Consider the following 27,164-nt stretch of genomic DNA (forward strand, 5'->3'; position numbering starts at 1 on the left):
GGACAGTAGACTACTTGTGTAAATGTACTAAGTTACATTCCACCATTACTGTTTTGTCCACAGTGAATATGCTCACTCATTTAAACCCTCCAGCCCTTTATTTTCTTATCTTGGCCAGTGCAAACTAATGTCTTATGGTGTCGGACCCCGCCACCCTTTGACCCCAGCAGCGCCTTTAATCTGGCCGGAGGAATGAGCGGCATTCTTGAGCCGCTCACAGGAGGAGGAAGAAGAGGTGGGAGGGGAAGTTACGACGTAGTAGCGCCCCAGTCAGACAGTGAACCAAGTTTCCAACGACTCAGCCATCACGGTGTGAAGCCGTTTCTTCTCGAAATGAACTCACTCGGCGGCTCCGGGCGGGATTCGTGCGGTGATAGAAGGCCGTGATCGTGGGCTTTTAGGGGGGCTCGGTCCGGCCCGGTGCTCCGGAGAAGCTGAATATGGGTCAGACTGCCGTGTCTGCCGTGTCTCAGTCTGCGAGCGGTGAGTGTGTGCGCTCCCTCCCCTCAAGTCTCACTCATTCCGCTATCTTTACCCAGGATGTCTGCTCACTTTTGCTGTCTTTCTCAAACATATCTGACGGATTATTTATGTTACTTCCCCGCAGTTCAGCGCTAACAAGGCGCTAAACGGGCTCATGCTAATGGGACGTTAGCTAACTTGATATGTTGCGTTTAATGAACTCTAACTCGCATCATTTCGCTCCGTGACTGTTTCTAAATTTATCGCTGCTTGTGTTACCCAAGAGTGAAAGAGCTAGCGTTAAAGCAGGATGTGTTGTGTAACCAAAGAGTTGTTTATAAAGCTGCATTGTTGCTGCTGGCTCCAAGTGAACTGTTTGATCAGAGTTTATGTATTTAGCAGCCGGTTTGACGTGAGTCCAGATGAGCTGAAGGAGAGCAGCTTAGATTTGAACCGCTTTGTTTTCCCATAAGAGAGAGCAGAGAGTGTCTGCAGCCCGTCTGGAGCAGCGGATTCACATTTAATTCACAGTCAGGGACCCATTAACCAAGACAACATCACGTCTGAGTCAGCAAGCGGGCGTATTTACCTTTTTTCAAGGCTTCACAGGAAATTTCATCACTTGTAGTTGAGGTTTGACAGTTGCAAAACTGAAGAAAAAAAGCGCTGTTCACATTTTCTCCGGTCCAAAGATGCTGTAATCAAAGATAACTAAAATATTCAGTGTGCAACGATGTAAAATAGAGAAAAGCAGCAACTATTCATAATTAAAGGGGTGGATCCAGAGAACGACAGGCATTTTTTGCTTGGAAAATTACTTAAAAGATTAGCAAAATAGTTGTTTTTCTTCTGTTTATTGATTAACCAGCTAATCTAGGGCTCCAACCAACAGTTATTTTCATTCCAGATTATGCAGCCCATTACTTTTTCATTTAATCGTTAGAGTTAGAGAAAGAAAAAGCAGCAAATCCTCACCTGAGCCATCAAATGTTTGGCGTTGGTGCTTGTAAAATGATTATCTCAACATCTCAATAACAGCTTATTATTTACAGCTTTTGGGTCTAGTTGTCACAGCTGCGTAGATCTCTCATTTGGGTATTTTATAGATGCCACCAATATAAAAACTCTCACATCCTTTTTGGTATATTCTTAATCTCAGTCCTGGTGACCGAGGGTCATCCAGAATTGGTTCTCACTTTCAAATCAAGGGCTGTATTACACCTGCAGCACAATGTGAATGCAAATGACTACAATTTACCACTTGATGCAATAGAAAACCGGAATTTTAATACGCACCACTGGACTATGAACCACTGCTTCAAGAGAATCAGCCGTTTAAGTGTAGAGATTGGTGACAAAATAAAAGTAAAACCAGCAGTGAAGTGGCGGCTTCACTTCTCCTTGCCACAGATTGTCCAGGTCTCGGAGGGTTGAACACGATTCCTCCAAAACACTTGCCTCGATTGCTGTTTTGATGATGATGGCAAAGATGATGGCGTCTCAACATCAACCCAGAATCTCCCACGTGTTCAGGTGGATTTTAAGATCATGATCCTCTTTGTTTTCATATTCATGAAACCATTCAGTGACGTTTCATTTCCTGTTTTGGGCTGAGTAATTAACCTCAGTACTTTGAGAACTGCATTTAGAAATTTGAGGAAAGTTGGCATTGGATGCTTAGCGTGTATAACTTCATCCACTCTGTAGCCGTTCTGGAGCTTTTGAGCTTTTCACATGGTCTTGGAGCAGCACCGTCCTCATATCTATGACTCCACCTGCTGAAGACGATTGTATCATGTGATTGAAAGCTACTGACCTTGTCGACCTTGTGGTATTCACATTCATTTCTCCTTTAATATGTCAGCACCCTGACCCTTGAAAACATCACTCGTCATACATTAAGTTCAGGTGTTCAAGTTTACACACTGTAACACATTGTGGCACGAACCATAAAGCCTTAAAAGATAAAACGCAAGAACAAAATACATAAACTTTATTTCCACTAAGTGCAAGAGTGTGAGCATGTGCTTCACCTCCATACTTAGTTTTTTCTCACCATCTGCAGTCCTCAGTGTGTCCGTGAGCTATAAAAGTAGACATTTCACATTTGTTGTAGTGTTTTATGGGAACACTTTAAGGCAGTGAGGCACAGGAAGCGGCAGAGGTCTCCGGATGAAAACGAAAAGTGGAACTCACTTTTTTTTTATGATGCTGTCAGCATTTTAAGTAAACCCCAAACTGTTGGAGCTCACGTAAGCCAACATGCATGCGCGCATAGGAACCTGAGGCGATGATGAGGATCTCCATGCTCTACATGGCTGCATTACAGGTTACATAATGTGCTTTAAATGCTGAATCCACAGTCCTGAGAACGGGAGAGGGAAGTGGCTCTGTTGAGGTCTTATTGATAGATCATTAACATAAACGTGATCCTCATCATCATCTGAGCCTTCGTTAGTTATGACCCTGTTTAACACTTTGAAGCTGCAGTTTCCTGTTCGATTCCTTCTTGAGTTTTTGAGCTCTTAATACGAGCTGCCAGGTCCTGTGAGTGTCATGAGTTGTGCAGATTTGAGCTTCTCTGGGCTGCTTTGGAGAACGATTTGGAAGAAATGACCCAAGTGTTAAAAACTGCAGCTAATGCCCGGCGTCGCCCCTCCCTCCGCTCCCATCCAACACCTCATATTGCCTTTTTTTCTTCGTCTTTCCTTCCCCCGTTTCTGCCCTCCTTTTTCTGCTGCCCCACCTCAGTTTCCACCTCTCCCCTTCTTTCTCCCCGTCTCTCCTCTCTTTTGTCTCCCCCTCCATCCCTCTTCCTCTGTTCGTGACGTCTGGTTCTTCCCTCCCCGGTGACTCGCAGTGAAGGAAGGAAGCCTCTCCCTTTCCCCTCCTCCTCAACACATGTCCCTGCTATAACATCTGAAAAAAAGAAAAGCATGATGGCTGTGTCACAATCCAAACCCACTTTAACCTCACAGTGTTGTACCAGGCTGTATATGCCCTCCATACCAGAAAATGAACAGAAGGCTCAACTGGTTGATTAGTTTAACACATTGTTCAGCGTGTCGTTGCCTTGGAACAATAATTACAGCTCACTGAACAAGTTCTGTGTGGGATTTCTTTGTTGAGATGTCTGTTGTGTCTCAAGCAGTTTTTCAGATGATCCCACTCATTTCCACAGCTGCTGTATATCCAAATCCTGACTCACGCTTCTAGCATGACATTGCGAGTCATCTGTTTCAAAATAAAACGCCCCTGTGTGAAATCCAGTGTGGAATCGAGCCGTCGAGTCAGCAGTTGTAATACATAAAACCATCCCCGAGTTGACCTGAGGTGGATTGGAGCCACACTGGTGCAGTTAAAAAGCTGGAGTCAGTACTATTTCGGTAAAAATCCTTTGCTTTTCTTGGACGGATCCGTCTCGTCTGAAATGCAGGATTGCCGTAAAGCTGCGAACGTTTGCATTTCTTGTTTGTGACGAGTGGATTTTAATTTTCAGCATTCACCCATTTGTCCTTCTCCGGCTTTGATCTCACTGTATTGTATTCTTTCGTTCATGCCGTCATTTCCTTTGCTGCTGACAGTGGATTTCTGTATTTATTTCTCACGGGGTGGGGGTGTGAAGGGGGCAATGAGGGCGGGTGGGTGAGCACGATGCTGCCTTGTCGTTCGGGGATGCGGTGCTCCAGGAAACATCAGCAAATCACGGTTGAGAAGTGCATCAGCTTAACGCCGCTGTGGTTAGGGTTTGGCACTAAAGTCAGTTGGTTATGGTGGGGAAAGATCACAGCTTGGGTTAAAGTAAGTAGGTTAATAAGTAAGTTAGGGTACAGTCGAGGTCACACTTTACAACAACCAACACTGACTGTCGGCTGGAAACAGGAAACAAGACCCTCCGTCCACCCCGACCTCCCCTCCACATGATCTTTGTCGCTCTATGACAGCGTCACCTGACTTCCTCCTCTGCTCCTTGCATGTCTTTCTGAAATGACCGACGCTGTCCTTAATGGGAGGATAGTCTCATTTTGAGGGGGGTCTGAAGCAACAGTTCCCAAAGATTCCTCTTCATTTTGGGAAACACTGGTCTAGAGGACATGATTACTGGATATTCTGTGGAAATAAAGGTTGTATTGTACTGAATGGGGCCAGGATCAGTTGATAGTGTAATAAAGTGTGTGTAAATGTAGATTTACTAGCTTAAAAAGTTGCTTTGCTTGCAGGTGAACGCTCACATTGTGAACGTATGTGCTGCATGTGTGTCATAGGAATGTAGGCTTACTAAAATATCCATTTCCTGTATTGCTACATGGCGTGCGTGACTCTCAAATCTTCCCTTTTTCTCAAAGTACGCAGTTTGTCGTATCAATGCGGGGATTCCTTGAGAAAGCAGATGATCAGGTGTTCGTCACTTCACTATCTCTTTCTCTGTCTCTTCCTATTTTCTTTCTCTGTTCTCTAAAGTTAACAATAGTCTTTCTTTCGCTCCTCTTCACTGTTTCTCTTTCCTTCTTTCTTTCTCTCTCGTTTCTCTTCTCTGCGAGTAATAAGTCCTTCCATTGTCCCTGTTTGGTTCCCACTAGAGGTTTAATAGTTGGGCTAATGGTGATGATAATCGCTGTTACTGATTTTCCCATCATTAGCAGCACAAAGCAGCTGCTGAAATGCACCTATTGTTGCGATTTGATATCAACACAGGAACAGGAAATGAGAGTGTGTGTGTGTGTGTGTGTGTGTGTGAATGTATATGTGTATGCGAGAGACAGAATTAAATTGGTGTCTTGGGAGAGCATGCGCTGGGCTCCGCACTGCATTTTCCATGTCTTCACTCTTAGTTTTCGTGCTCTTAATTGCAATGTTGTGTATGTGAATGTTGTTTTGTTTTGTTTTTTTTTGCTGCAGTCAGGGTCATAAGGTGAGGAAAATGTGCTAGAGAGCAATCACACCTGCATAGTTTTATGCCATCTTGTGATTTTACAATGAATACTTTATTGCTTTAACACTTTATTTACTGCATCCATTGAGTATCTTGCTTTTCCTTATAGGAGCCCCACTTCTTAGTTTAGGCTGATGAGAAGTTAACTCTCCTGCAGACCACCAGATGCCTTCAAGCGTATCTTTACATTTGATATAATACAGTCTACTATTTTTATTTAGCTTTCAAACAGTGGTTTTGGCTCTATCAGTCAAATGGCCGTACTAATAATTCCTTCCTTCCTATTGTCGAAAATGTGCTGAATGTCTGGATCATCTGGCCAACTTTTGCTTTTTGCTGACTTTGTTGCTGCCTAAGCGGCTCCGTTGCCTTTTTAACCAACGTTTATTGTGTTTCTGTCAGTGGTTTTTGAGACGGACACGAGCTGAGATCAGCTGGTCTGTGAGGAGTTTTGTTAGTATTTGACTGTCACAGAATTATTTCTGTGTGTATGCTCACATGGAGCTGAGGTGGACTGATTGAAGCCTGTTCACTGAGATCTACTAGCTGTCACTGAAAGCAGCCATGCCCTTAATCATACATAACTTTAAGCCTTTATACCCCCCGTAGAGCTGTCGTGAATGGGGAATTTAGACTGTAAACGGGTTAATTTCTGCTGTAAAGTTGGCCATTTTAATAAGGGGGTCCATGGAGATTGACTTGCCTTTGGAGCCACCCTCAAGTGGCCACTTGAGGAATTGCATTTTTTGGCGCTTATGCACTCAGAGGTTGTTGCTCGTCTAAAACACGGATCCTAACCTGCTGTTAACTGACCAGACCAGACACAACAGCTGGCCTGAGTTCCTAGCTGCTGCTATAACCCCCTCCGCCCTCTGAGGGAATGAATTTAGTAATTCAGTGGCACAGATTATGAGATTCAGGGGAAAACTACTTAGAGTTTGGATGCAGAAATGATAAACTTTTGATCCCTGCTGGGCTCCTTACAGTCAGGAGGTTTCAGCAGTTGCTGTTCTGTAGCTGAACAAACAAAGACCTTCCTCTGCTTGAATGTGAGGAATCACACACCAACTCTTTTTCCTCTGTCAGGTTCACACACACACACACACACACACACACACACACACACACACACACACACACGCACACACATGCACATTCACATAACACACACACACCATTCACACATCGTCTGCAGTATTCCAGAAAGTTCACAGCACTTCTAATCTTCCAACGGGAAGAGGAGGAGTTGTGGAAGGACATGGATCTAGCCAAGACACACACACACACACACACACACACACACACACACACACACACACACACACTCACATACACACAAGCACACACATACAAATACTGTACAGAGACAGAGTTAGAAATAATATTCCTGCTGAGCTGTTTAAAGCTGGGTTGTAAAGAGAAACAAGTGACTGATAAATAAGCATGTTTTTTTGGGCAGCATCATGTTAAACATCTTGAAAAACTAAATCTTGTGTAACCACTGCCGTACTGTTGCCGCAGTGTACTTTCATGACATGTCCTGGGGGGGTGGGGTGGGGGGGTCCTGATAGTAGCGTATCATGAGTTATTGCAGTATGAGCGAGTGAAAAGATGGCTTTGTTTGAACACGTTTAAGTCCAACATTAGCTGTTACCACAATACTCCATGTTGTTTATTTATACGATGTGATGTATAAATAGATATGAAGTATGTGTACTAGTATCACAAGGCAAAAAACCCTCTGGCGCATATAGAGAGCTGTAGCACTCGTGGTCTTGGATGTTAAATTTTTGTATTCCTGCATGTGTGTCTTGTAGTCGATGGGTTGGAGAAATCATCCTCACTGGCCAGCTGCGATGTGGTGGTGGACAGCGCCGCCAATACCCAGAATGCCCATGCATCACGGCAGCAGCGAGGCAAGCTGTCGTCGCTAGGAAAACTGTTCAAACCCTGGAAGTGGAGGAAGAAGAAGACCAGCGACAAGTTCCAGGATCTTTCCAAAGGTAGGCCGTCTTGTGTGTGTCTTAATGACTTGATGAAGAAGTGATGGGCGGCGTCTGATGTGCTATCCTCACTCAACCTCATGCCGTGGACTTTTGGATTTATGCTGAGCATTAAATATGAACAGGAGCAGCGTTGCTCCCCAGAAGAGCTTTAAAAGGAGAAGAGTGAACGGTTTGTTTGCAGCTCTCACTGATTCATTCCTCAAGCGTTGGCTGGGAAATTAAAAAGGGACAGAAGTAGATACAAAAAGCAGAGACTCGCTCTCAGCTGCCAGGTGCATCTGACCTTCTCTGCATCATGTATCTGTATGTTGGTTTCATGCCTCCATGTCCCTCTGGCTGGTTTCAGGCGACTATCCAGGTGTGAAGCGAAAAACAAATCAGTGTCTCTCTCCACAAGTTAATTATTTGGACGTCGGAGGCCGGGGGGCAGCGAGAGAGCATCACGCCTGGAGCTTGTGGAGATTCAGTGGCTGAACTTCTGCACCCTCAGTGTTTCATGGTTCCTCCTCTCTCCACACTCAGGGGCATCACATGCGCCACTCGTCCTTGTGCAATACTCAGAGTCGTTAGTCCATTTCATTTTTGAGGTCAAAGTTCAAACCAGTGTTTTCTCCTCTCGATTAGCATCCTCTGATGAGGATTTTGGTTCCCAGTAATCCCTTGCTTAATAAAGGGATAAAACAGTGTTGAATAATAATAAAGCCCTGTTATTTAAACCACGAATTTGGAAGTGAAAACAAACATGGTCATTGAAGTCAGTCTGTTCAGTGTTATGTGTACAAAACCGGTCCAAGCTTTGTGTGTACGGCTCAATCTAACGATTCTTTTCTACAGATATCAGAAAACACTGAGCATGCCCATTGTTATGTCCCAGATCCCAAGATGGCGTCTTCAGATCCCTTGTTTCATCCAACCATCTGTTCAAAATACGATGAAGAAAAGCAGATCAGAGATCAGAGACAGATCTCACTGTGAACAAGGCAGATTGATTCCTTCTGAAGAGGTTTAAGAGAAAAACAGCTACAACTGCTGTAGCAGGGTGACAGAGTGGGTGTAGTTCCTCATCTATTGCTCGATCTGTGGTCCCGTTTCGTGCAGTGAAGCGTGGGAAGTTGTCGCAATAAGAGGAGGAAAGTAGCCGTTGTGCAATGCTTTCGTAGATTACTCTGTGAATTAACTGCTGCAGCTAGATGAATCTTACACTGAATCATACACTGACTGTGATTTACCTCTTTCAGTTTTGGAGAGAAAAATCTCCACCAGGCAAACGCGGGAGGAGCTCATCAGGAAAGGAGTTCTCATCCCTGACCAAGGTTCGTCTGATGATTCATTCGCATGTTTCTTCATTCGTTTATTTAGTTTCACTTTTCCATTTGTCAAATGTGTGGAGGATGATGGAGCTGAAGTCACAGCTCAAAACATTTCAGTTACCTATGAACACACATGGAGTCATTTGTGAGATTGTCCATCTTGACTGCTTCCTCAATGATTCATTTTATATGAACTAAATACATTTTTCTTTAGGCTGAAGTCCGACTTTGTCAGATGTGATAAATTGTGTTTGTTGTAATGTCAGTCAAGTCAGAACTCCGGATACAAATTTAAGCTTTCAGCAGCTTTCAAGCACCTGGACATTACCAACAGGCAGAGGTTTTCCCTAACAGTCAGGTTTTTTATCTTCTAGAGGAAACAATCAGCAGAGAAAATCTAAATGGTCATGCCACATCCAGCGCGACATCAGAGGAGGTCAAAGTTCACATCGAGTCTCCAGAAACACAGCTGGAGGGGCAGGCCGCCGGGCCTGTCAGCGCTGAGGACAAAACAGGTAACATCTGGCTCTAACATGAGCTTTTTTCAGGCATTCATCAACGTCTGGATCTCTGTACTAGCTGCTTTATTGTTTCTCAGTAGCATATTGAACATTGCTCAGGGTTTTGTTTTCTCTTGAATGTGATAAACCTCCCAGTCACACCTTGGATGTATATCCAAAGGGGAAAGCCAGCTTCGAGATACTGATGTTGGTACAATGTTGGTTGAATAAAGAATAATCTACACAGAGAAGTAAAAAATAAGGGGACAAAGACACTCCGAGGGCAAGAGGCAAAAAAACAAGAGGGAAAACTTACAAAGAGGCTCTTTCACTTCCATCTCATTTTAATCATGTTGAAGCTGTTTTACGCCTCAAGCATATAAATGTTGTGCACCAAATTTATAGTTTCCAGTTCTGGCACACGGAGATACTCTGAATCCACACTAGTATTGATGTGTCCTGTAGGCAACTAAGATAATCCTTGAATCAATTTGTCTGAACAAATATACGTGTAATTATGGATTCACTCTTCCAAACAGAAAGTGCTGAAAGACGTCATGTTACAGGGAAATGTGGGACTTTCACAGTCCTTTAACAACCCCCTTTTTATGTGCTCAAACTTAATGTTGCAGCTTTTTTTAGATGGGTGCCTTGAAGTCTTCCTCTTGGTCATAGAGTGAATTTGTATCGGCGGCAGTTTTCTGGCTGACATTGAATCCCCTGTGGGATCTCTGGCCAGGTCTAATGTGTTCAAATAGATATTCCCATTATATCAGCCTGCAGCAGGCATTCATAGCCTGAAAGAGCCGTAACTCCTAATGCCTCCCTCCCTCTCTCTCTCAAGAGACAGGCCGCTGTTCTCCCGTCTGATGCTGCTTAAGTGTTGTGTTGTTCTCATCTCAACCCTGTTAGCATTGAACTCAGAGCCATTTGTTTTTTCATTTGTCAATAATCAGAAGGGCCCAGGCAACAAACACTGCAAATAAAGTAGGAGAACACACATGCCTTCACACTGGAGCATGGGGAAGGTTAATGGGTACATTTTATCTGTGAAATCCCAAGCCTGATATTGTGATACAAAAAAAGCTGCTGAAGACTAACAGATCAAACATCCTCTCTAATCATTATTCGCCCAACTCATCTCCCTCAGTATCTCTTCCCCTGTTTGCATGTCCACTTGTGCGTCTGTTTGCACAGCTGTGCGCGATGGCCTTGCTTCAGTTTCTATTTTAACCTCTAAATACTATTCTTTCCTGCTTCCTCTGATCTGCTCAGAGAGGTGTGACACTAAACACCTCGCCGGGGCAAACCAGGTGCGACCTCGAGAGGTTCAAGCTAAAAAACAACAAAGTGCCACCCCGCACGCCTCTTCCAAACTCGCAGGTGGCACTGCAGCCACAACCAGGCACAGAGACGGTGCCTCGGGGACTAAAAAGGCCACTAAAACCACAGGCAAGACAGGCTCATCCAGTCAAGCTAAAGCTAACCCGCGGGGCACTAACAACACTAGTCGTGGGATTGGTAAGTTCAGCTTGTTGGGACTGAAGCCAGTTTGCCCGCCTCCCTGCATGGAAAATACGCTTGTTTCACTGTTTTCAGGGGGAGAAGATTTATTATCAAGTCATCTGCATCCATGCTCCCTGGCTTCATGCGCACTCCCTAATGAAGTTTTGAAGTGTTAGTCAAGTCGATTTCCTGTCAAGTGGCTACGTTTCCCTGTTTCTCCCTCTTGATAGCGTCCTTTCCTCGTTAGAAGAGATTTCCAGTCAAGTGAGTAACTGTAGGAGGGGTTTGTTTATGATCTCTCTCTGTCTGTTTTCTGAGAAAGCAGAAGTGAAGATTTATTGAACGTGTCTGTAAAGGCCTCTACAGTACAACTGCGTGTGTGTGTGTGCGTGTGTGTGTGTGTGTGTGTGTGTTTTTGCTTGCATGAGAGCACATGAGAGTGAGTGCGGTCGCTCTAGCCTTCATAAAATGACAAGCTCATAGTTTTGATTGATAGCATGATGCTCGGGCATGATCATCACCTAGTGTGTGTGTGTGTGTGTGTGTGTGTGTGTGTGTGTGTGTGTGTGTGTGCGTGCTTCTTTAACCTACAGCACAGTGAAACTAAGCAACACTGAGCTCAGCAGAACATTGCATGTGATGTTCATACTTCTTTTCTGAAGGCCTCTGTTTATGTAGAGCTGTTGTGAAAGTGGGACAAAAGTTGTTTCATTACTCTTAAGTTCACCATTTTCCTTGGGCTGCTTTTACTAGCACACAAAGACGCTCCACAGACACTTACAGGACCATTTCAGTCAGTATTAGCTTAGATATTCTCCTATTTGTTGCAGACAGACACACTAACAGCTGCCTGCTACACACCACAACAACCACAGACTTGGAACAACAACCCACATTAGCTTTCCTGCTAAAGGAAAGTAAATACTTACTATTTGATAGGCCTGTTACTTTAACGGAGGAAAAATGGCTCAGCTGTCATGAGTTTTTTCTGATTTCTGGCGTTATTGCGTTGAGTTGGAGATGTGAGTGCATCTCCAATGAGTTCGAGCACAAACGTCCCTGCAGAGCTAATCTGTAGCGTTTCATTAACTCACTCAGTGTTTGGAGGATATTTCTCCGACCTCTTTGTCTTTGCACCATTTTCTTCTCTGCTTCAGGGACTCTTAAGCCTCTTAAAAGTCCTCCTCTCTACTCCTAACAGTAGTCCTAACATAGCTTTCATCTTTACCAGGATCCAGAAGTTCTTAGAAAACATCATAATTTTAAGAATCGTCTCAGAATTTTGTCACGAGGACTAACTATTTGTTCAATATGACTCCTGATCTCTGATGCATTATCAGTAAAGAAAGGAAACAACCTTTTTTTCTCATGAAAACAGGATGATTATCTTGTTATCTCAAGATCTATAACTAACACGTGACCTTGAGATAACAGCATTGAAAAGAAATAACCGGCACAGCCATTCTTGGCTTCTGTACAAACACACATAATTTGCATTTTTTTTTTTTTTTGTGACATTTCAAAAGTTTGCCGCAAATTCGCTTGACAGTTGGATGGAAACATGGCTTCTGTCTGCACATGACTTCTCTCATTCCCCTGCAGGGGCTCAGCCTGCAGGCTGGTGTCCATCAAACGCAGGCACAGTACACCCATCCAGCCAGCTGAGACAAAAAGGGCCGTTTATGACATTTCCCCAAAGACCTTTTCTTCGTCCTTTTTATTTGTAAAAAGATATTAACAGTGAGTTTTAAAAAACGCGTTGACAGTATTTGTGACTGCAGAAAGGCTAATCCTAAAGGCCTAAATGTGATTTCAGAGTTGAAGAGTTTTTGTAGTAGTAGCCTGAGCGTCTTCAGTGAGAGGAAACTGGAGCACCTGGAGGAAAGAATAAGTCTAATTTTCCCCTTATCTGTTTTTCCTCCTCAGCTAAATCCTCCCATCCAAAGAAGACTGGATGCACAACAAAAACCACACCTGCCTCCGCCTCCACCCTTCGTCCTCGTGCGTCTAAGGACACCGGCGCTGTAGCTCAGACTGGTGGGACAAATGCAAAATCCAACCAGATATCAGACACTCCCACCTCTTCCTCCATACCTCAGAAGGCCTCTGCAGAGACTCCTGGCCAGCCTGGGGAGTTAAATTCCTCGCCCGTATCCTCAGACACCAAGTCTGCCTCATCGAATGAGACGGAGGGAACTCAGGCTGCTTCTCAACCTGGTCTAGAGCCTAAATCTGCTCCCGCGGCCTCTGCTGAGGGTGAGGAGACCCACCCAGGTATGGCCCCTGAACCCACGGCCCAGTCCCCCCACATCAACACTGCTACAGAGGACACTTCCTTCACAGAGGGAGAGACAGACAGCGGCTCAAAGGGGGAGAAACAGGGGAGTTTAGGAGGGGAGGGAGGAGAAGAGGAGAAGAAGAAAGGAGAATCGGAGACTGCTGTGGAGAGCAGCCTGAGGTAACAATCTAATAAAGAGTTAGTGAAGCATCCTTTGTTACAGTTACACGTCAACACATACTCATGCTGCAGTCACAAGTGCTGATGATTAAACAATTATTGACAGTTTTTATTAACGATTATTAACAGTTGGTGGACTTTCGTCATTCTCGGGGTTTGTGGCATTTCAACAAATGCTTGTGCTCATTCTGTCTTTTTCCTGAAGGTCAGCGGAGCGCCAAGCTGAAAAGCCACAGGGCATCAGCGTTAACACGGAGCAGGCAGAGGTGACGGTGATCCCCGACAGGCCCAGGGACAGCCAAACGAGTGACTCTGACTCTGATGGACCAATCCTGTACCGCGATGAGGAGGAAGAAGAGGAGGAGGAAGACGAGTACACAACCAGTATGGCATTAGTTTTGTAACACATCACACAGTAACAGAGATCCACAGGAAGAAGCCAGGAACCAAGTTTTTACACTCGCTTGAGGTGATTTGATTGAGTTCGGATGGAGTAAACTCACATGATTGATCAGCTGTTTCTGCTCAAAGAAGGAGGAGAAGGAGAAGGTCTGGTCTTCACTCCACACAGATCAGATGTAACCATCCTCACGTTAATACATGAAACTGTAAAATGTAATCCAGTCTGCCTGAGCGCACGTGGAGGTGGTCTGGTTTGCCTTGTGCTCAGATCGTACGTGGGTGTAAATGTAGTAATCCATACAAAACATAACACTGATACAGGCTGAAAGAGACAAGCCTCTAATGCCAAAAGATGCATTATTCAACAGAGCTGCGTGAAAAACGAGTGTTACACAGTGTGCACTTCACTCATCTGTGTATCTGAATGCATATAATTCATGTAATTAGAGAGTAGCCTACACACCAGTACTGCAACACGCCGGGTCAAACTGACAGCATTTTTTATGCAAAGAAAGGAAAAACTGCAGAATTTAGAGGGGACAACAAGTTTATGAAGTTTTCCCTTTCTCAACAACTCGAGGTGTAAACACACAGGATCATTTGTTATCCAGATAATGTGTCCGGATACAGATCCAGTTTTACTGCTACGTGTAAATACGGTGTCGCGCTTCAAGGCCCCAAGAAGCCTGTGACTACTTTTCCCTGCTGCGTCTCTGTTCCAGGCTCTCTGGCCATTAAGATCCGCCGACGAGACACCCTGAACATCAAACTGGGGAACCGACCCAGTAAGAAAGAGCTGGAGGAGAAAAACATTCTGCCGCGGAGCTCTGAGACGGAGAGACATGAGCTCCGCCAGCAGATAGGCTGCAAACTAGTCAGGTACACACTCATACACACACACACACACACGCGTGCTCAGCATGCTGTGAAAATGTAGCTAGGTGTGAATTTTCGTCGCAGATTTGGCGGAGCTGTGGGGTAATTTCTTGGCGTAGCTGTGGGCGGTGTACTGGCACGAATGATGCACAATAAAAATCTGTGCTGAAGTTTCGTTTGGCCTTTTCTACCAGATGAGGCAGAAAGGCTGGTGGCAAACAGCCTTCGGATTAACACCAAAAGAGGGTGTAAAATAAAAAAGAAACGTCTTTTCACAAATGTTACCGCGATAACTCCTGTTGTTTTTCTGTAGAAGTCAGTGTGATGTTTAAATCATTTCCTATCTGCTCCGTGTAGAAAAGTATGTGAACACAGTTTTCTCTTTCCAGGCGCCTGAGCCAAAGACCCACCACAGAGGAGCTGGAACAGAGAAACATCCTCAAGCGTAAGTTTCTGAAATACACTATCAAACTGTGAGATGATGCGATGCGCAATAAAGATCAATACAAGTGCGTTGCATGGAAATGTGTACTGAAGTTTCCTTTCAAAGTAAAGCATGTTGCTCCAGCTCATCTGATGCGTGGTGAGGGTGTGTATACATGCCAGGGAGGATTTTACTGGATAGATCTGTTAAGCACTGTTATATTACACAGCCTTGGGCTCATCTCTCAAGCTTCAAATTAGTGAGTGACATCCTGCTTCAGATATTACTCAGAAAATTGTCACTACAGTTTCTGAAGAGCCACATTTTAGTTATATTTAGTTCAGCTGTAGTGCATCGCAACAGAAGCACTGTTGGGGGATTATAGTTCCTTAAACTGACATGTGAAAATGACAATTCAGATTTCATTTCCCGTGATGTTGTATTCATGTTCGTTTTTATTCTTTTGCACAAAGAAAAGGCCCACAGAGGTCATAATTGCGACGACAACATTACGTGTCTGACATAAAGTAATGGATGTTCGTGGTTGTAACAGGTATTGTGGTGTTCCAGCTGTCCAGCTTTAGTCAGAGGCAGAAGCAGCTTGCCAGATACGACCTCGTCTGTCTCACTAATTAGACAGATGAGACAGATATGTCTGTCTAGATTATGAATTACCGTCTGCTAGAAGCTTTGTGTCTCCCACACTGAACCGAAATGGTCTGTCACACTGAGATCTGTGTTATTTTACAGCCTCAGAATCGGTCTGATGGAGCTCTTACTTTGGTCACGACATTACTAAAAGTTAGGTCGTTAGTTGGGCTGACACAGACATGCACACGCACACACACACACACTACCCTCTAGCCCTGATAAATATTTAAGAGACTGTCAAACAGTCAATATGTTTTGCATGTCATGCTCCCAAGCAGGACTTAAATCATCCTGCTGGAGGGTGTGCTAGCTCGCTTTTTGAGCAAACTTTGCATTTCAGGGACTTAAAAGAGGAATTTAAGCTTTGGGTGTTACCTTTTTTTGCTGTTGGCGTAACTGAACCATTTCAAATAGCTTTTTATCTGACTAAAGACTGCTTAGTTAGATCATGTCTGTTGCTTGTGTTCAGTGGAAAATAATAGAAAAACAGCCCAGTTTGTATACTGTGGCTACAAAACAGGAAATTAAGATTAAAACTACAAAAGAACTCTTAACATTGTTTCTGAGCGCGTTCTTCCCTTTGTGACTACAGGTTATCCATGAGGGGATACTGTCAGTTCTTTGAGGCTGTAATTTCATATACAACAGCTGTCAAACGGCTAGAGTGAACCTCACCTTCACAACTGCCTGGTGTGGTGACGCTGACACTGATACGTTCTTGTGAAAACTGCAGCTCAAACTCTTCAGGGCACGTTGGCTTGCGTGTTCATTTTTGTACCGATATTTTGCCACAAGTTTGATTTGCAGCTTCACTAGAAGACCAAGGCGGCTTTTCATTTAGGAAGAAACACAGAAAGAACGAAGTAGTTCTAAACAGTTATCCTGATTATGGGAAAGATGATTTAGCTGACTGGTTTCTGTGTTATGAATCCCAAACGGCTTCTATTTCAATCTCTGATGGGACCACAAGGAGTTACCAGCGTCTCAGGCCAAGCTGTTCACACAAATACTGTATATATATACATATATATTGTACATCCGGGAAGACACCACAAGGGAGAATGCATCAACTCAGATCATGCACTCCCTGGCTGAAATGTTAAGGCAGTCTCACCGCTACATGACAGCGGACACGCTTTAACATGGAGAATCATATCGCTGTCATAAATCGAAGGAGTAGCAGAAGGTGTGAAATGACTCTGTTGGTTTTCTGCATGCAGAAAAAAATGAAGCAGAAGAGCAAGAAGCCAAGCAAGAGATTAAAAGGAGACTCTCCAGAAAGGTGCCGTAAACACCAACCACACACACACACACACACACACACACACACACACACACACACGCAAGAGAAAACAGAAAGGAGTCTATACTTAGCGGCTAATATGTTTTATTCCACCCTGTGAGTCACGTTTGGATGCTCTGTGTGGAGATCGGTCCATCTAGTGGACACAGATGGAACTGAAACTTGAGAAGTTGAGAAGTGGGTGTTTTCTGCCTCTTTCGCTGTTGTGATTAAAGATAACATTTGCTTCCTGGAGAGTTTTAAAATACTGAAAACAGGGTTCAATAGTAAAGTGAACACATGTACAGTGTATTAGATTTTATTATAACTTATTACTAACATTCCTGAATTTTTATGTTTATTTGCTGTTTAATTTCTCTCCTTTCTTTCTGTGTGTGTGTGTGTGTGTGTGTGTGTGTGTGTGTGTGTAGCTGAGTGTGAGGCCTACGGTGGCAGAACTAGTCGCTCGCAGGATCCTGCGTTTTAATGAGTATGTGGAGGTAACAGACGCCAAGGATTACGACCGGCGGGCGGACAAACCCTGGACACGGCTCACTCCCGCTGACAAGGTGCTGCAGTTAATTAGCTGTTAAATGTTGATTTTTAGTTTGTTTCAATGATTAGCTACTTTTTTCCTTTATTCTGTTTAGCTTAGCAAGCTTATCAGCCTGTTACTAGTTAGTGCTGCATACTCTGTAAATTTGTAACACTAATCTTTTTAAAGGATGCCAAATTAGCCTAAACAAAGCATGTGGAGCATTACATGTGTGACTGTTGAATATTTAATTCCTAAACCTTGAGCTGTGACAGCACCCGGATTTGCTCCCGTTGAGCCACAAAAGCATTAGTGAGGTTTTGTACTGATGTTGGGCAATAAGGTCTGGCTTTCAGTCAGTGCTTCAGTTCATCCCGAAGGTGCTGGATAGAGTTCTGTGCAGGCTGGTTGACTCCACATGAAATTCAGAAAACCTTATTTATTTGCTCTTGGTGCACAGGGGCATTGTGGTGTTGAAACAGGAGAGGGCCATGCACAAAACAACACTATTGTCTACAAAACCATTGTGTGCTGAAGCATTAAGCTCTTAATTTACTCAGTGGTTTAGCCTAAACTAACCCAAGATAAACAGCCCCAGACCAAAAGTCTTGATGCAGAAAGAACATGGGTGCGTGCATGTACCAGGTCCATGGTAAAAATGTCTTCCACGTGATAAGAAAACCTCCACACAGAAGGAGAAACCCCCTCAGGGTGTGCCGGAGGGCAGTTTCTGTATCAAGTCTGCCCTCTGCTGGTCATGTGTAGAACTACACGGCACACAAATATGTTTGTTGCTGTGTACGTGTAAAATTTTGGTCTGTCAGCATCACACCATAACACTATGAATTGTGGGTAGTTCTCCGAGGAGAGGTCTGCAGCAGTGCAGATTTATGGAGAGGATGCATAAAGAGCTCAGAAAGTCCAAATGAGAGGCCACAGACTGGATCTGATTAGAGCAGAATGAGTAATAGCTGTGTTTTGATGGGATGTGTGTGTGTGTGTGTGTGTGTGTGTGTGTGTGTGTGTGTGTGCGTGTAGGATGGACAGGTGGCCTTGTCCTGCCAGGTGCATTTTTATCATCTTGTGTATATGTGTGTGGACGTTTATTACTCTCCTTGTGGGACATAAATCTGTTTACGGTCACATTGTGGAGATTCGTCTTCCTTTTTGGGGAAAAACTGCATCAAACCCAGATGAGGCTGAAATTCACGCTGCCTCTGAAATGAGTCACGTGGCCCCAACGTCGGGTCAGAAACAGGCTCAAATCGTAGTGTACGTCCAGCTGAAGGTTTGCTTTAGGTTGGGGTTAGGATCAGGTGGCAGTGGTTATGGTTAGGGTTGGATGAAGTCTCCAGGAAATGAATGTAAGTCAATGTAATGTCCTCTGAAATGACTGTGCGTGTGTGCGTGTGTGTGTGTGTGCGTGTGTGTGTGTGTGTGTGTCTACCCCTCAGGCTGCTATCCGTAAGGAGCTGAATGAGTTTAAGAGTCGAGAGATGGAGGTTCATGAAGACAGCAAACAGTTCACCAGGTACTTAAGCAGTCGATGACCTCCACCATTTGTCTTAGCTCTGACTGTAATTTACACTTCATTAGTAATTTATCAACGGAAATCCTGCTGCTGTTTATTAGCTCACATTAATCAATATTTATATTATTCTGGTTTCCCCAAAGCCATTTCCTCTAACCACATTAAAGTCATGATGTACGCCGGGGTCCACTCCACTTCTTTAGCCTCAGGCGGTGGTTGCCTGATGTGTTATTAGATCTGTAATTTCTATTGCACAGCTGTACAGAGTGCAGAGAGAATTGAACTTATAACTTACATGAATTTGAAAGCAAGCAGCAGCCAGACATTTTTTAAGATCTAAAAAAAAAAAAAGAAAAAGTTTGATCAGTGTTATATTTTCATGCGTTTGTGCTTCCAGATTTCATCGGCCCTGAGTTGCTCTCACTGCCAGCTGGACGTCAGCACCACAAGCTCTCCGGTCCACAGCTCCCAGCGGTCCCCCGGCCCTCCAGACCCTCAGTACACAGCTCAGTCCACTTTGCTTTGGGATCCTCCTGCACCTGGTGATATGTGTCTCTGTCTATAGTGACAGCTACAGGGGTGTCTTAAGGCCCTGGCCGATCAATGGACACCAGTGAAACATTTGCACATATTTATAGTCAGAGCAGGGGTGTGTATAGCACTCGGATTAGAACCATTTATTTATTGTAGATGGCCAGGACCTGCTGGTATATGATGTTTTTTGTTTTTTTTGTTCCTTTCAGGCCTTATAATGAGAGATTCCAGGAAGGAAAAATGGGCAAAATTACCCTCATCCCTGTGGCTCAGTTGTACTAAAGAGCTTGTGTGCTTGCCAAGGTATGCCTTGCCATAAACTGCCAAATGGCCATATATGGGCATCCTCCTGTAACAGGAAATGCGAGTGATTGGATTGTTCCTCGCCGATGTCAGTGCCCATGTTACCGATCAGAGGGGAGGCGAGGCAGTCTGTTCTGCTCTGATGTGCCTGCTGGAGTGAAGCTGAAATAGTGCAGTTCATTTTTAGACATGTTTAAAGTATATTGCCACTAGGGGGCATTATATCATAAGAGTTATAGAACGTAAAGATGAAGCTCTGTATGTACATGAAGAATAACCTGCGGGTGTTTATATTTATAACTGCTGATGCTGAGGGTTCACTGGACGCCCGAGGCTCTGATCATTAAGTGCAATGGAAATTACACCAATTCTGGCAAATTGTAGTCCCTCAGCGCTCTGCCTGATGATGCATGACCATCACGTGCCGTCATTCATCCTGTGTTGAGATATTAAGTGCAAACCTATGATCACAAAGTGCTGGACTCGCTGTATAGAGGGCTTTGACGTCAGGTTTTCATTTTAGGCTTTTGGCTGGAGCTCTGACTCGGAGTGACCTGGTGCCAAAGAAAAAGCAGGGATTTGATTGTATGTCGGTCTTCTTGTTCGAAAGTTTACAGGTTTGGTTTTTGTCGATTTCACATGAAAGTTTTATGAATCGATGCACTGAGAGTTGCACCACTGAAGCAATCAAGTGGCCTCTTGAAGAAGTGGAGAGTACTTTATTTTCCATTTCCTCCAACATGCTTTTGCAATTTAATCTGTCAGCCTGTGAGAGAAACGGAAGGAGAGACTTGGTGACAAGTAGCCCTTTTACACCGTGTCCTAACATGCACCTTGAATCCAGATCTCTTCCACTGTTTTTCTCTTTTGGCTCACAATTTAACACCAACGTGGGAATTTAAAGGAATTGTTCAACTTTTGGGGCAATACCCACGCAAAATTATTATTATCATAGTGGCCATATTCCACTGACGTTTTCTAATCTTTAATCTTTGAACAGAGCCAGGCCAACTGTTTCCCACCGTTCCCAGTCTTTATGCTAAGCTAAGCTAAGCTAATCACCTGCTGGTTGTGGCTTCATATTAGCGCACAGACATGAATGATAGCGACACTGCTCCTCTCACCTAACTCCTGGGAAAAATGTAAACTGAAGTGTTTCCCCAAATATCAAACTGTTCCTTTAAGATAAACATGTGTACTAACACACAGCGGCTGTAAAAACGTTGGTGATTTATTCCCTCCCAGCATATCTGGACTGTTACGGAGTTGCTGGCTGAAGAGTGATTGACAGATTGAGCTTGCTGACGTCCGAAGGCTCGTGTTCTCATAATAGATCTCCAACCTTCACAACACTCGTCATTCTCACAAAAACATAACTGAAAAGGACAGATTGATTCTTCTGCGTCTGAACACGGGCGGGTTGTAACATGAAGTGATGTACAGCGATGGAAAAGAACCAACAGTATTCAATGATGTCAATGTTTATGTTGTTATATATATTGATTATTTTGTACAGAATGTATATTGAGCATGTGCATACATTGAAATCAATTTTACTACCAATATGATACAATAGAGTTTTGATGTGAATGTTTTAAGCTCTGATTTTAGTTCTCTCTCTCTCTCTCTCTCTTTTTTTTATATCATCCTTAGACAATGATAATGGAATTAACAGTTCAGCACACATATAAGTGCTGTTTCTAGGCAGCATATCAAACACAGTATGTTAAGTAATTAAAGTCATGTGAAACGTACCTGTTTCCTAAACAGATCATAGACATGGACAATACATTATATAGGTAGTGATAAATATCTCTATGATTATTTTGTGTTCAGTTCCACTTCAGCTCAAGTCTGCAGGTGCCAGTGCAGCAGGTTATTTCATGGACGGTGACTCGTTTAAAAACAATGTATAATCCTCTCTTTACCTCACTTTTCCGTCTTCAGAGTTCAACCTGCACAAACTAGAGAAAACAAACTGGATGTAACCTGAGATATAATCATGATAAACATGCTCAAAGTTAAATTTCATTGGTTTAGCAACAGTATATATAATCACGAGTCCAGCCACCAACAGCAAATACTGTAATAAAAGACCAGAAAGCTCTTTTATTTCAGAGATTAATTAAAATTTGCTGGTGCATCTTAGATCAACAATTACTTTTACACCTCCTATTAAGCATTTATAAGATGTGTAGTCAATGAAGACATGGTTAAGTACAGTAAGTATAAGCAGATATAAAGACATTTAAAGTGGCTATAACTGCTATTTTTATAACTGTGTCAAGTGACAATGTGAAAACTGTGATGAGGTGGAAAGGGTCTGTCATCGTCAGGCAGTTACCACCTGAATCTGCAGCTCCTTTCAGCTTAATGGAGCGTTAAAGTGAGTTTTAGCTAATTGTTCATCTCTCAAACCTGCAACTTCGCTCTCATCGTGTCGTTTTCTGCCGCAGCAGACAGCTGATTTAATGAAAAAGCTCTAAAATACCCACCGTAGACTTCCTGCTCAGCAGCGTTTAGCAGCCGAGGAGCCAGAAATTTCCTCAGGACCTGGTAGAGACCAAAGATGGAGCTAAAAGAGAGTGAATATTGGATTTACATTCATCAGGTGGACAGAAACAGTGATCGATAATGTTGCTCCGTAACTGCTGGATGTGAAAACAGTCGATCAATACTGCCCCCAAGTGGCCAAAAAAGGCAGTTATCGCAGGTTTAAGTGTTTAATAATTTAAACTCCACATGAGAAGCATCCACAACTGTTGAATAAACATCAATACTCTGTTCTGTATTATAGCTTATTGAATCTTATATAGTGACGCCTACATATTTATACATAGTCTGTAAAGGATTTGTACATGTGTATGAATGGTTAATAAATGCTTTTTAACACTAAGGATCAGTTATGGTATCAGTCATGTTCAGTTGTTCGGTAGCTGTTTATACTCCAGTTATGGATGCATCTGAAATTAGAGAAGCTATAATTGGTGACAAAGTCCATTAATAAACACTTAAAGATGGCTTTATATTTGCTTATAGTGACATCATTGTGCATTATAGAACATTTATGAAGTGTTAATATGCTGCTTATAAATGCTGAATGGAGAGGTTGAAATGAAGTGACCTCAGGAGAAGCTTTGGAGCTCATCGTTAGTGTAAATCCAGAGAGGAGCTCAGTGTTATTTCTTTTAAAACAGACGACTTTCTAATGCTGAAACTACTTAATGGGAGTCCTAATCTGGACCGTCATCACGTCTACATCGAAGGTTTAGTTTTTCCTCCGACACTCGAGCACAGTTCCATGTGTTAGTCCATAATGTGTACAGCATCTAGAGGAAACAGTGGAGTCTGTGGAGGAGTGCTGACGGTTGATCAGTGTTAATCACAAGGAGCGAGTCCTGTAAAAACTTTAACGGCTGCAGTCTGTTTCATCTCATCCTGTGTGGAACTGAAATAAACACAGTAAACCCTCCGAGAGTCAGAAGGCAATTGTAGATGTACCACCGCACATTTCTTTGCATTGCATATATGAAATGAAAGTTTCAAACATACGATTTCAAGAAGGGTTTCTCTTCAGATTCCGGCTGAGTCGGTTGAAATCGTTCACTGCCTCGTTGCCTTTGTTAACTCGTAGTATGTTTACCTTTTTTGAGGAGTGCTGCTGTAGTGCTGCTTCCTGTATCACTTCCCCAAATCAAACCAGAGCCGTCATCAGCCTTTTATCTTCAACGTGTAGTCTTTTCTTGATCGTGATTCGCTGTGGATTCGCACTAAAAAGCCTCCAACTTTAAATGCATTGATTTGTTTTTTTCTCACACAACGGCAGCAAACGACTGGACATTTCACATGGACTCTGAACACCTGTACTGTATTGGTGACACGAGATTGATCTCTGACATCATAGGATGATGTCACATAGCCCCAAAATCAGCTACTGTTACGTCCAAACTGTACATTGTTTTTGTATATAAAGAATCGTGGAAAGAGATCTGTCTCGTCTTTGTGCTTTTTCTGTCTTTCATGAATCACTTCAGTAAAAACATGCAGCAGAAGTGCAGCAGCAGAGCTTCATGAGACGAAGATAGAGGCAGAGGTATTACCAAAAATATGGATGGTTATAAAAAGCCAGCATGCTTCAATATGAAAAAATGGCCTGTGCACAGAAACAGCTGGACATGAGCAATGCCCAACAAGCATGTAAGTTAAATTTTGCTGATTCCCCGTCTCCCTTTTCTATCATTGTATTATTGCCGGTGCACTCCTCAGAGCTGATTCCAGAGTCCTCGAAGGCCACGTTTCCTAATTCAGAGACATGAAACTGAAAGAGCAGGAAGCTACGTCTCTGTGGAGTTTCATCTTTAAATACATTACATCATTCCTTACAGATTTCATGAACTAATTAAAACTGAGCCAATTTTTTTGTTTAATTTCCACTGAGCTTCCAAGACAGCCATGAGAGAAATTTACAGCCTATCAGGAAACCCAAAATTGTTGCGATTAGTGCCAATTAAGCCTTTGTAGGATATTAGAAAAAAACGGAGAAGCCTTAACTCAGTTTTTCTCATCACCTTCCGTGTGCCCTGATTTAGAAAAATTGTCCAGGATGAGAGCATAATTACTCCGTTTTGGCTCTCGCCGAGCTTCTTCTTGGGTTACAAAAGGACAAAAGATCCTGTAAAAAGTAAGATGATGCACATGTAATTGTATTAGACAGCTGGAGGTGTGGCTCAGGGGACACTGGGTCTGTTGGTGTGTCAGCCGGTTCACCGCTTTGCTCCAGACTGAAATATCTTAACAACTATTAGATCGATTGCCATTAAATTCAGTGCAGACGTTCATTGTGCCCAGAGGACAAATCCTAAGGACTTCGGTGATCCTCTGAACTTTCCTCTAGCGCCCCCATGAGGTCGAAATGCCTCAACTTTTGGATGGATTGCTATGAAATTTGGTAGAGAAATTTGTGTCTCCGTCAGAATGAATTACAACCTGAACAACCTCAAAGACTTAAATTTAGGACTAAACACCTACAAAAACGAATGCCATGACCGTCAGCCTCAGCTGTTTTCTTTGTGTTTAGCATAAATTAGCCAATGTTAGCGTTCTAACCAGATAAACTATGACTGCTGCTGAACATCAGCATGTGAACACTGTGACTGTGAGCATGTTTGTATGCTTACTTTAGTATTTATCTCAAAGCGCTGGTGTATCTAAGTACAGTCTCACAGCTGCTGCCATGGCTGCAGACTCTGTTCATCATCACGTCCAGTCTGTCCCTCTTTTTGGCAAATGTAATGTACATAATGGCTGTATACAGAAGTAAAATAAGAGCGTCGACACTGACTAATTCGGTCTGCTCATGTTTGTCCTCCCATGTCTTTTCACCCTGTGGCTCAGTTGCCTGCAAATAAAACCACGTGCAATTAACTCTAATCAAATAATGTGCATGTTGAAATACATCAGTTTAATTAGTCAAATGCAAAATAAGACCATTCCAGATACTCTAATAGCTGCCTCCTGAATAGGGAGTCACTTTTCAAATGCATCCTCAGTCTGACAAACACAAACTGCATTAGGCTGCCTGCCATTAAAACTACATTTCCACAAATAGATTTCTGAGAAATATTCCTGTGAGGTCTGCGAATGCTGCCTGTTTGCACTGTTCTGATGCCTGCTTGCATATGGCATTTCTTGGTCTTACAGTGCAAGTGCTGCAAACATCTCTGAACCTCTCAGCGAGTGTATTTTTTGCTTTGTTTGTGAGGTTTCTATGCCGATGACCACTGAAGTATCCAGTTTCATTTTCTGTTCAGCCTCATCCGCAGAGCAAGCCTGCCAGCTTTTAAAGAGGATGTGGGCGTAATGGAGTTGGTCCTTAAAGAGAGGACAAGGAAATGAGATGTAGAGTTTGAAGGAGACGAGGGATGAGGAGAGGTGGAGAGAGATTGCACAGACAGAGATGGTAGGAAATGACAGACAGTCAAAGAGGTGAATCACCACTGAGGCATCTGGTCAACTTGCTGTGGCTTTGGACGTGTTTTTATGGTACATATGTGCTGCAGCTCGGTGACAGGAAGGGCGTAAATGTAAGTTTTTGATTTGCTCATGCTGCAGACTTTGCAGCTCCCATGTTCAATATATATATATTATTGTGACAGCGGAGATTATTGGCTTTATAAAGCAAAGGAGGACAGCGAGACCACTGTAGCAGCTGGTGCTTATATGCGAGAGATGCCCTCCTGGACCACAGTGTTCATAAACCTCCTGCTCTCTCTCTCTCTCACACACACACACACACACACACACACACACACACACACACTTCTTTCACCTGCGAGGAGCCACACTCACCTCCTAAATCCTCACTTTTATCTTAAACTTTACTTTAAACTTCACCGCGGTCATATTGTTTGCACCTGAACTTTAAACATTAAATCCAAACTGAGCCCCTCTTCTCGAAGTCTTCTCCAAAAAGTTTTCAGCTTTTCAGCCCCATAAGTCAGTTGTAAAACCACACACACACACACACACACACACACACACACACACACACACACACACACACACACAATGCCCACGTTAATTAAGTTTCCCAGGAAGGATGGGAGGCAGTTTTGTAGCTGGCACACTGCCTGGAGGTCTTGGCTGTAATGCAGGGCTGCTACTCAAGTGGAAAAGGGTGGATATTAATCATGAGTCTAATACCCTGCAAGGTTCCAAAAAGTGTGATCATTAGCGGTTTACTCCTCCCTGTTATGCCGCTCATATTACAGTCATTCAGCTTCGAATTACATGCACTCTCGCCCAAAATAGGTGAAAGGTTGTGAAAGAGGTGTGGAAGATAACCTTTCTTTCAAAGAGACTCACACTGTTTAAAATCCATTTAAACCGTATTTGTTAACCGTAGGTGATTTTTAATGTAAACTTTCATTACATGAACCTGCTTCCGACTCGCTCAGACACTCATTAAGCATTTTGCCATAAAGGTTCATCAAGGTTCTGCGTACTCCTCAGGATTTCTGTTTACATTTAGTGCCAGACGCACGCCTCACAGAAAATATTCATGTGTTTGTCTCTGCTGCAGAGTCGTGAGCATTGTAGATGAAGAAAGAAAGAGGGAACGGAAAGAGGGAGAAAAGGAGGAAGAAATGAGGTTTAAAGGGGGGGTGTAAGCAGTGAGGTAGATGAAAGTGGGGAGTTTAGTGAAGGAGAACAATGGAGGAGAAGAGTTGAGGCAGATAGATAAAACAGGTGGGTGGCTGGGAAGGATAATTGGATTGTGGGAGCGTTCATATTTGACGAGGGTGAATGTGCTTCCTGGATCTTTTCATCGTTTGGCTGAGCTCCTGTGTAAACAGAGGGGAGAGCAGATGTGAACTACCGGCCAAACGAGACACTCACATCAGCCGAACACAGAAAGGCCAAGTGGCCATTAAAAGGTGCCATTCATAGTG

At 43.4% G+C, this 27,164-nt stretch overlaps 1 protein-coding gene across 5 annotated transcripts in view; it reads left to right on the forward strand.

Moving 5' to 3' along the window:
- The window catches only part of phactr2 (phosphatase and actin regulator 2), a 39,226-nt gene extending 15,525 nt beyond the window's left edge, over positions 1-23,701 (forward strand). Inside the window, exons 1-13 of one of the 5 annotated variants that reach the window (XM_076743094.1) lie at positions 259-483; positions 7,213-7,398; positions 8,640-8,714; positions 9,086-9,226; positions 10,487-10,732; positions 12,644-13,175; positions 13,381-13,559; positions 14,300-14,456; positions 14,843-14,898; positions 16,749-16,810; positions 17,242-17,379; positions 18,800-18,876; positions 19,274-21,274. In XM_076743094.1, the coding sequence (XP_076599209.1) occupies positions 441-483; positions 7,213-7,398; positions 8,640-8,714; positions 9,086-9,226; positions 10,487-10,732; positions 12,644-13,175; positions 13,381-13,559; positions 14,300-14,456; positions 14,843-14,898; positions 16,749-16,810; positions 17,242-17,379; positions 18,800-18,876; positions 19,274-19,289 (1,908 nt within the window). In that variant the 5' untranslated portion in view covers positions 259-440 and the 3' untranslated portion in view covers positions 19,290-21,274. Of the gene's footprint in view, positions 1-250; positions 484-7,212; positions 7,399-8,639; positions 8,715-9,085; positions 9,227-10,486; positions 10,733-12,643; positions 13,176-13,380; positions 13,560-14,299; positions 14,457-14,842; positions 14,899-16,748; positions 16,811-17,241; positions 17,380-18,799; positions 18,877-19,273 lie in introns of those variants that run through there. The other 4 variants (XM_076743093.1, XM_076743095.1, XM_076743098.1 and 1 more) reach the window with 4 other exon arrangements.
- Positions 23,702-27,164: the final 3,463 nt, after the last annotated feature.

The sequence above is a fragment of the Chaetodon auriga genome, chromosome 11 (genome assembly GCF_051107435.1).
Source record: "Chaetodon auriga isolate fChaAug3 chromosome 11, fChaAug3.hap1, whole genome shotgun sequence".
NCBI lineage: Eukaryota > Metazoa > Chordata > Actinopteri > Chaetodontiformes > Chaetodontidae > Chaetodon > Chaetodon auriga.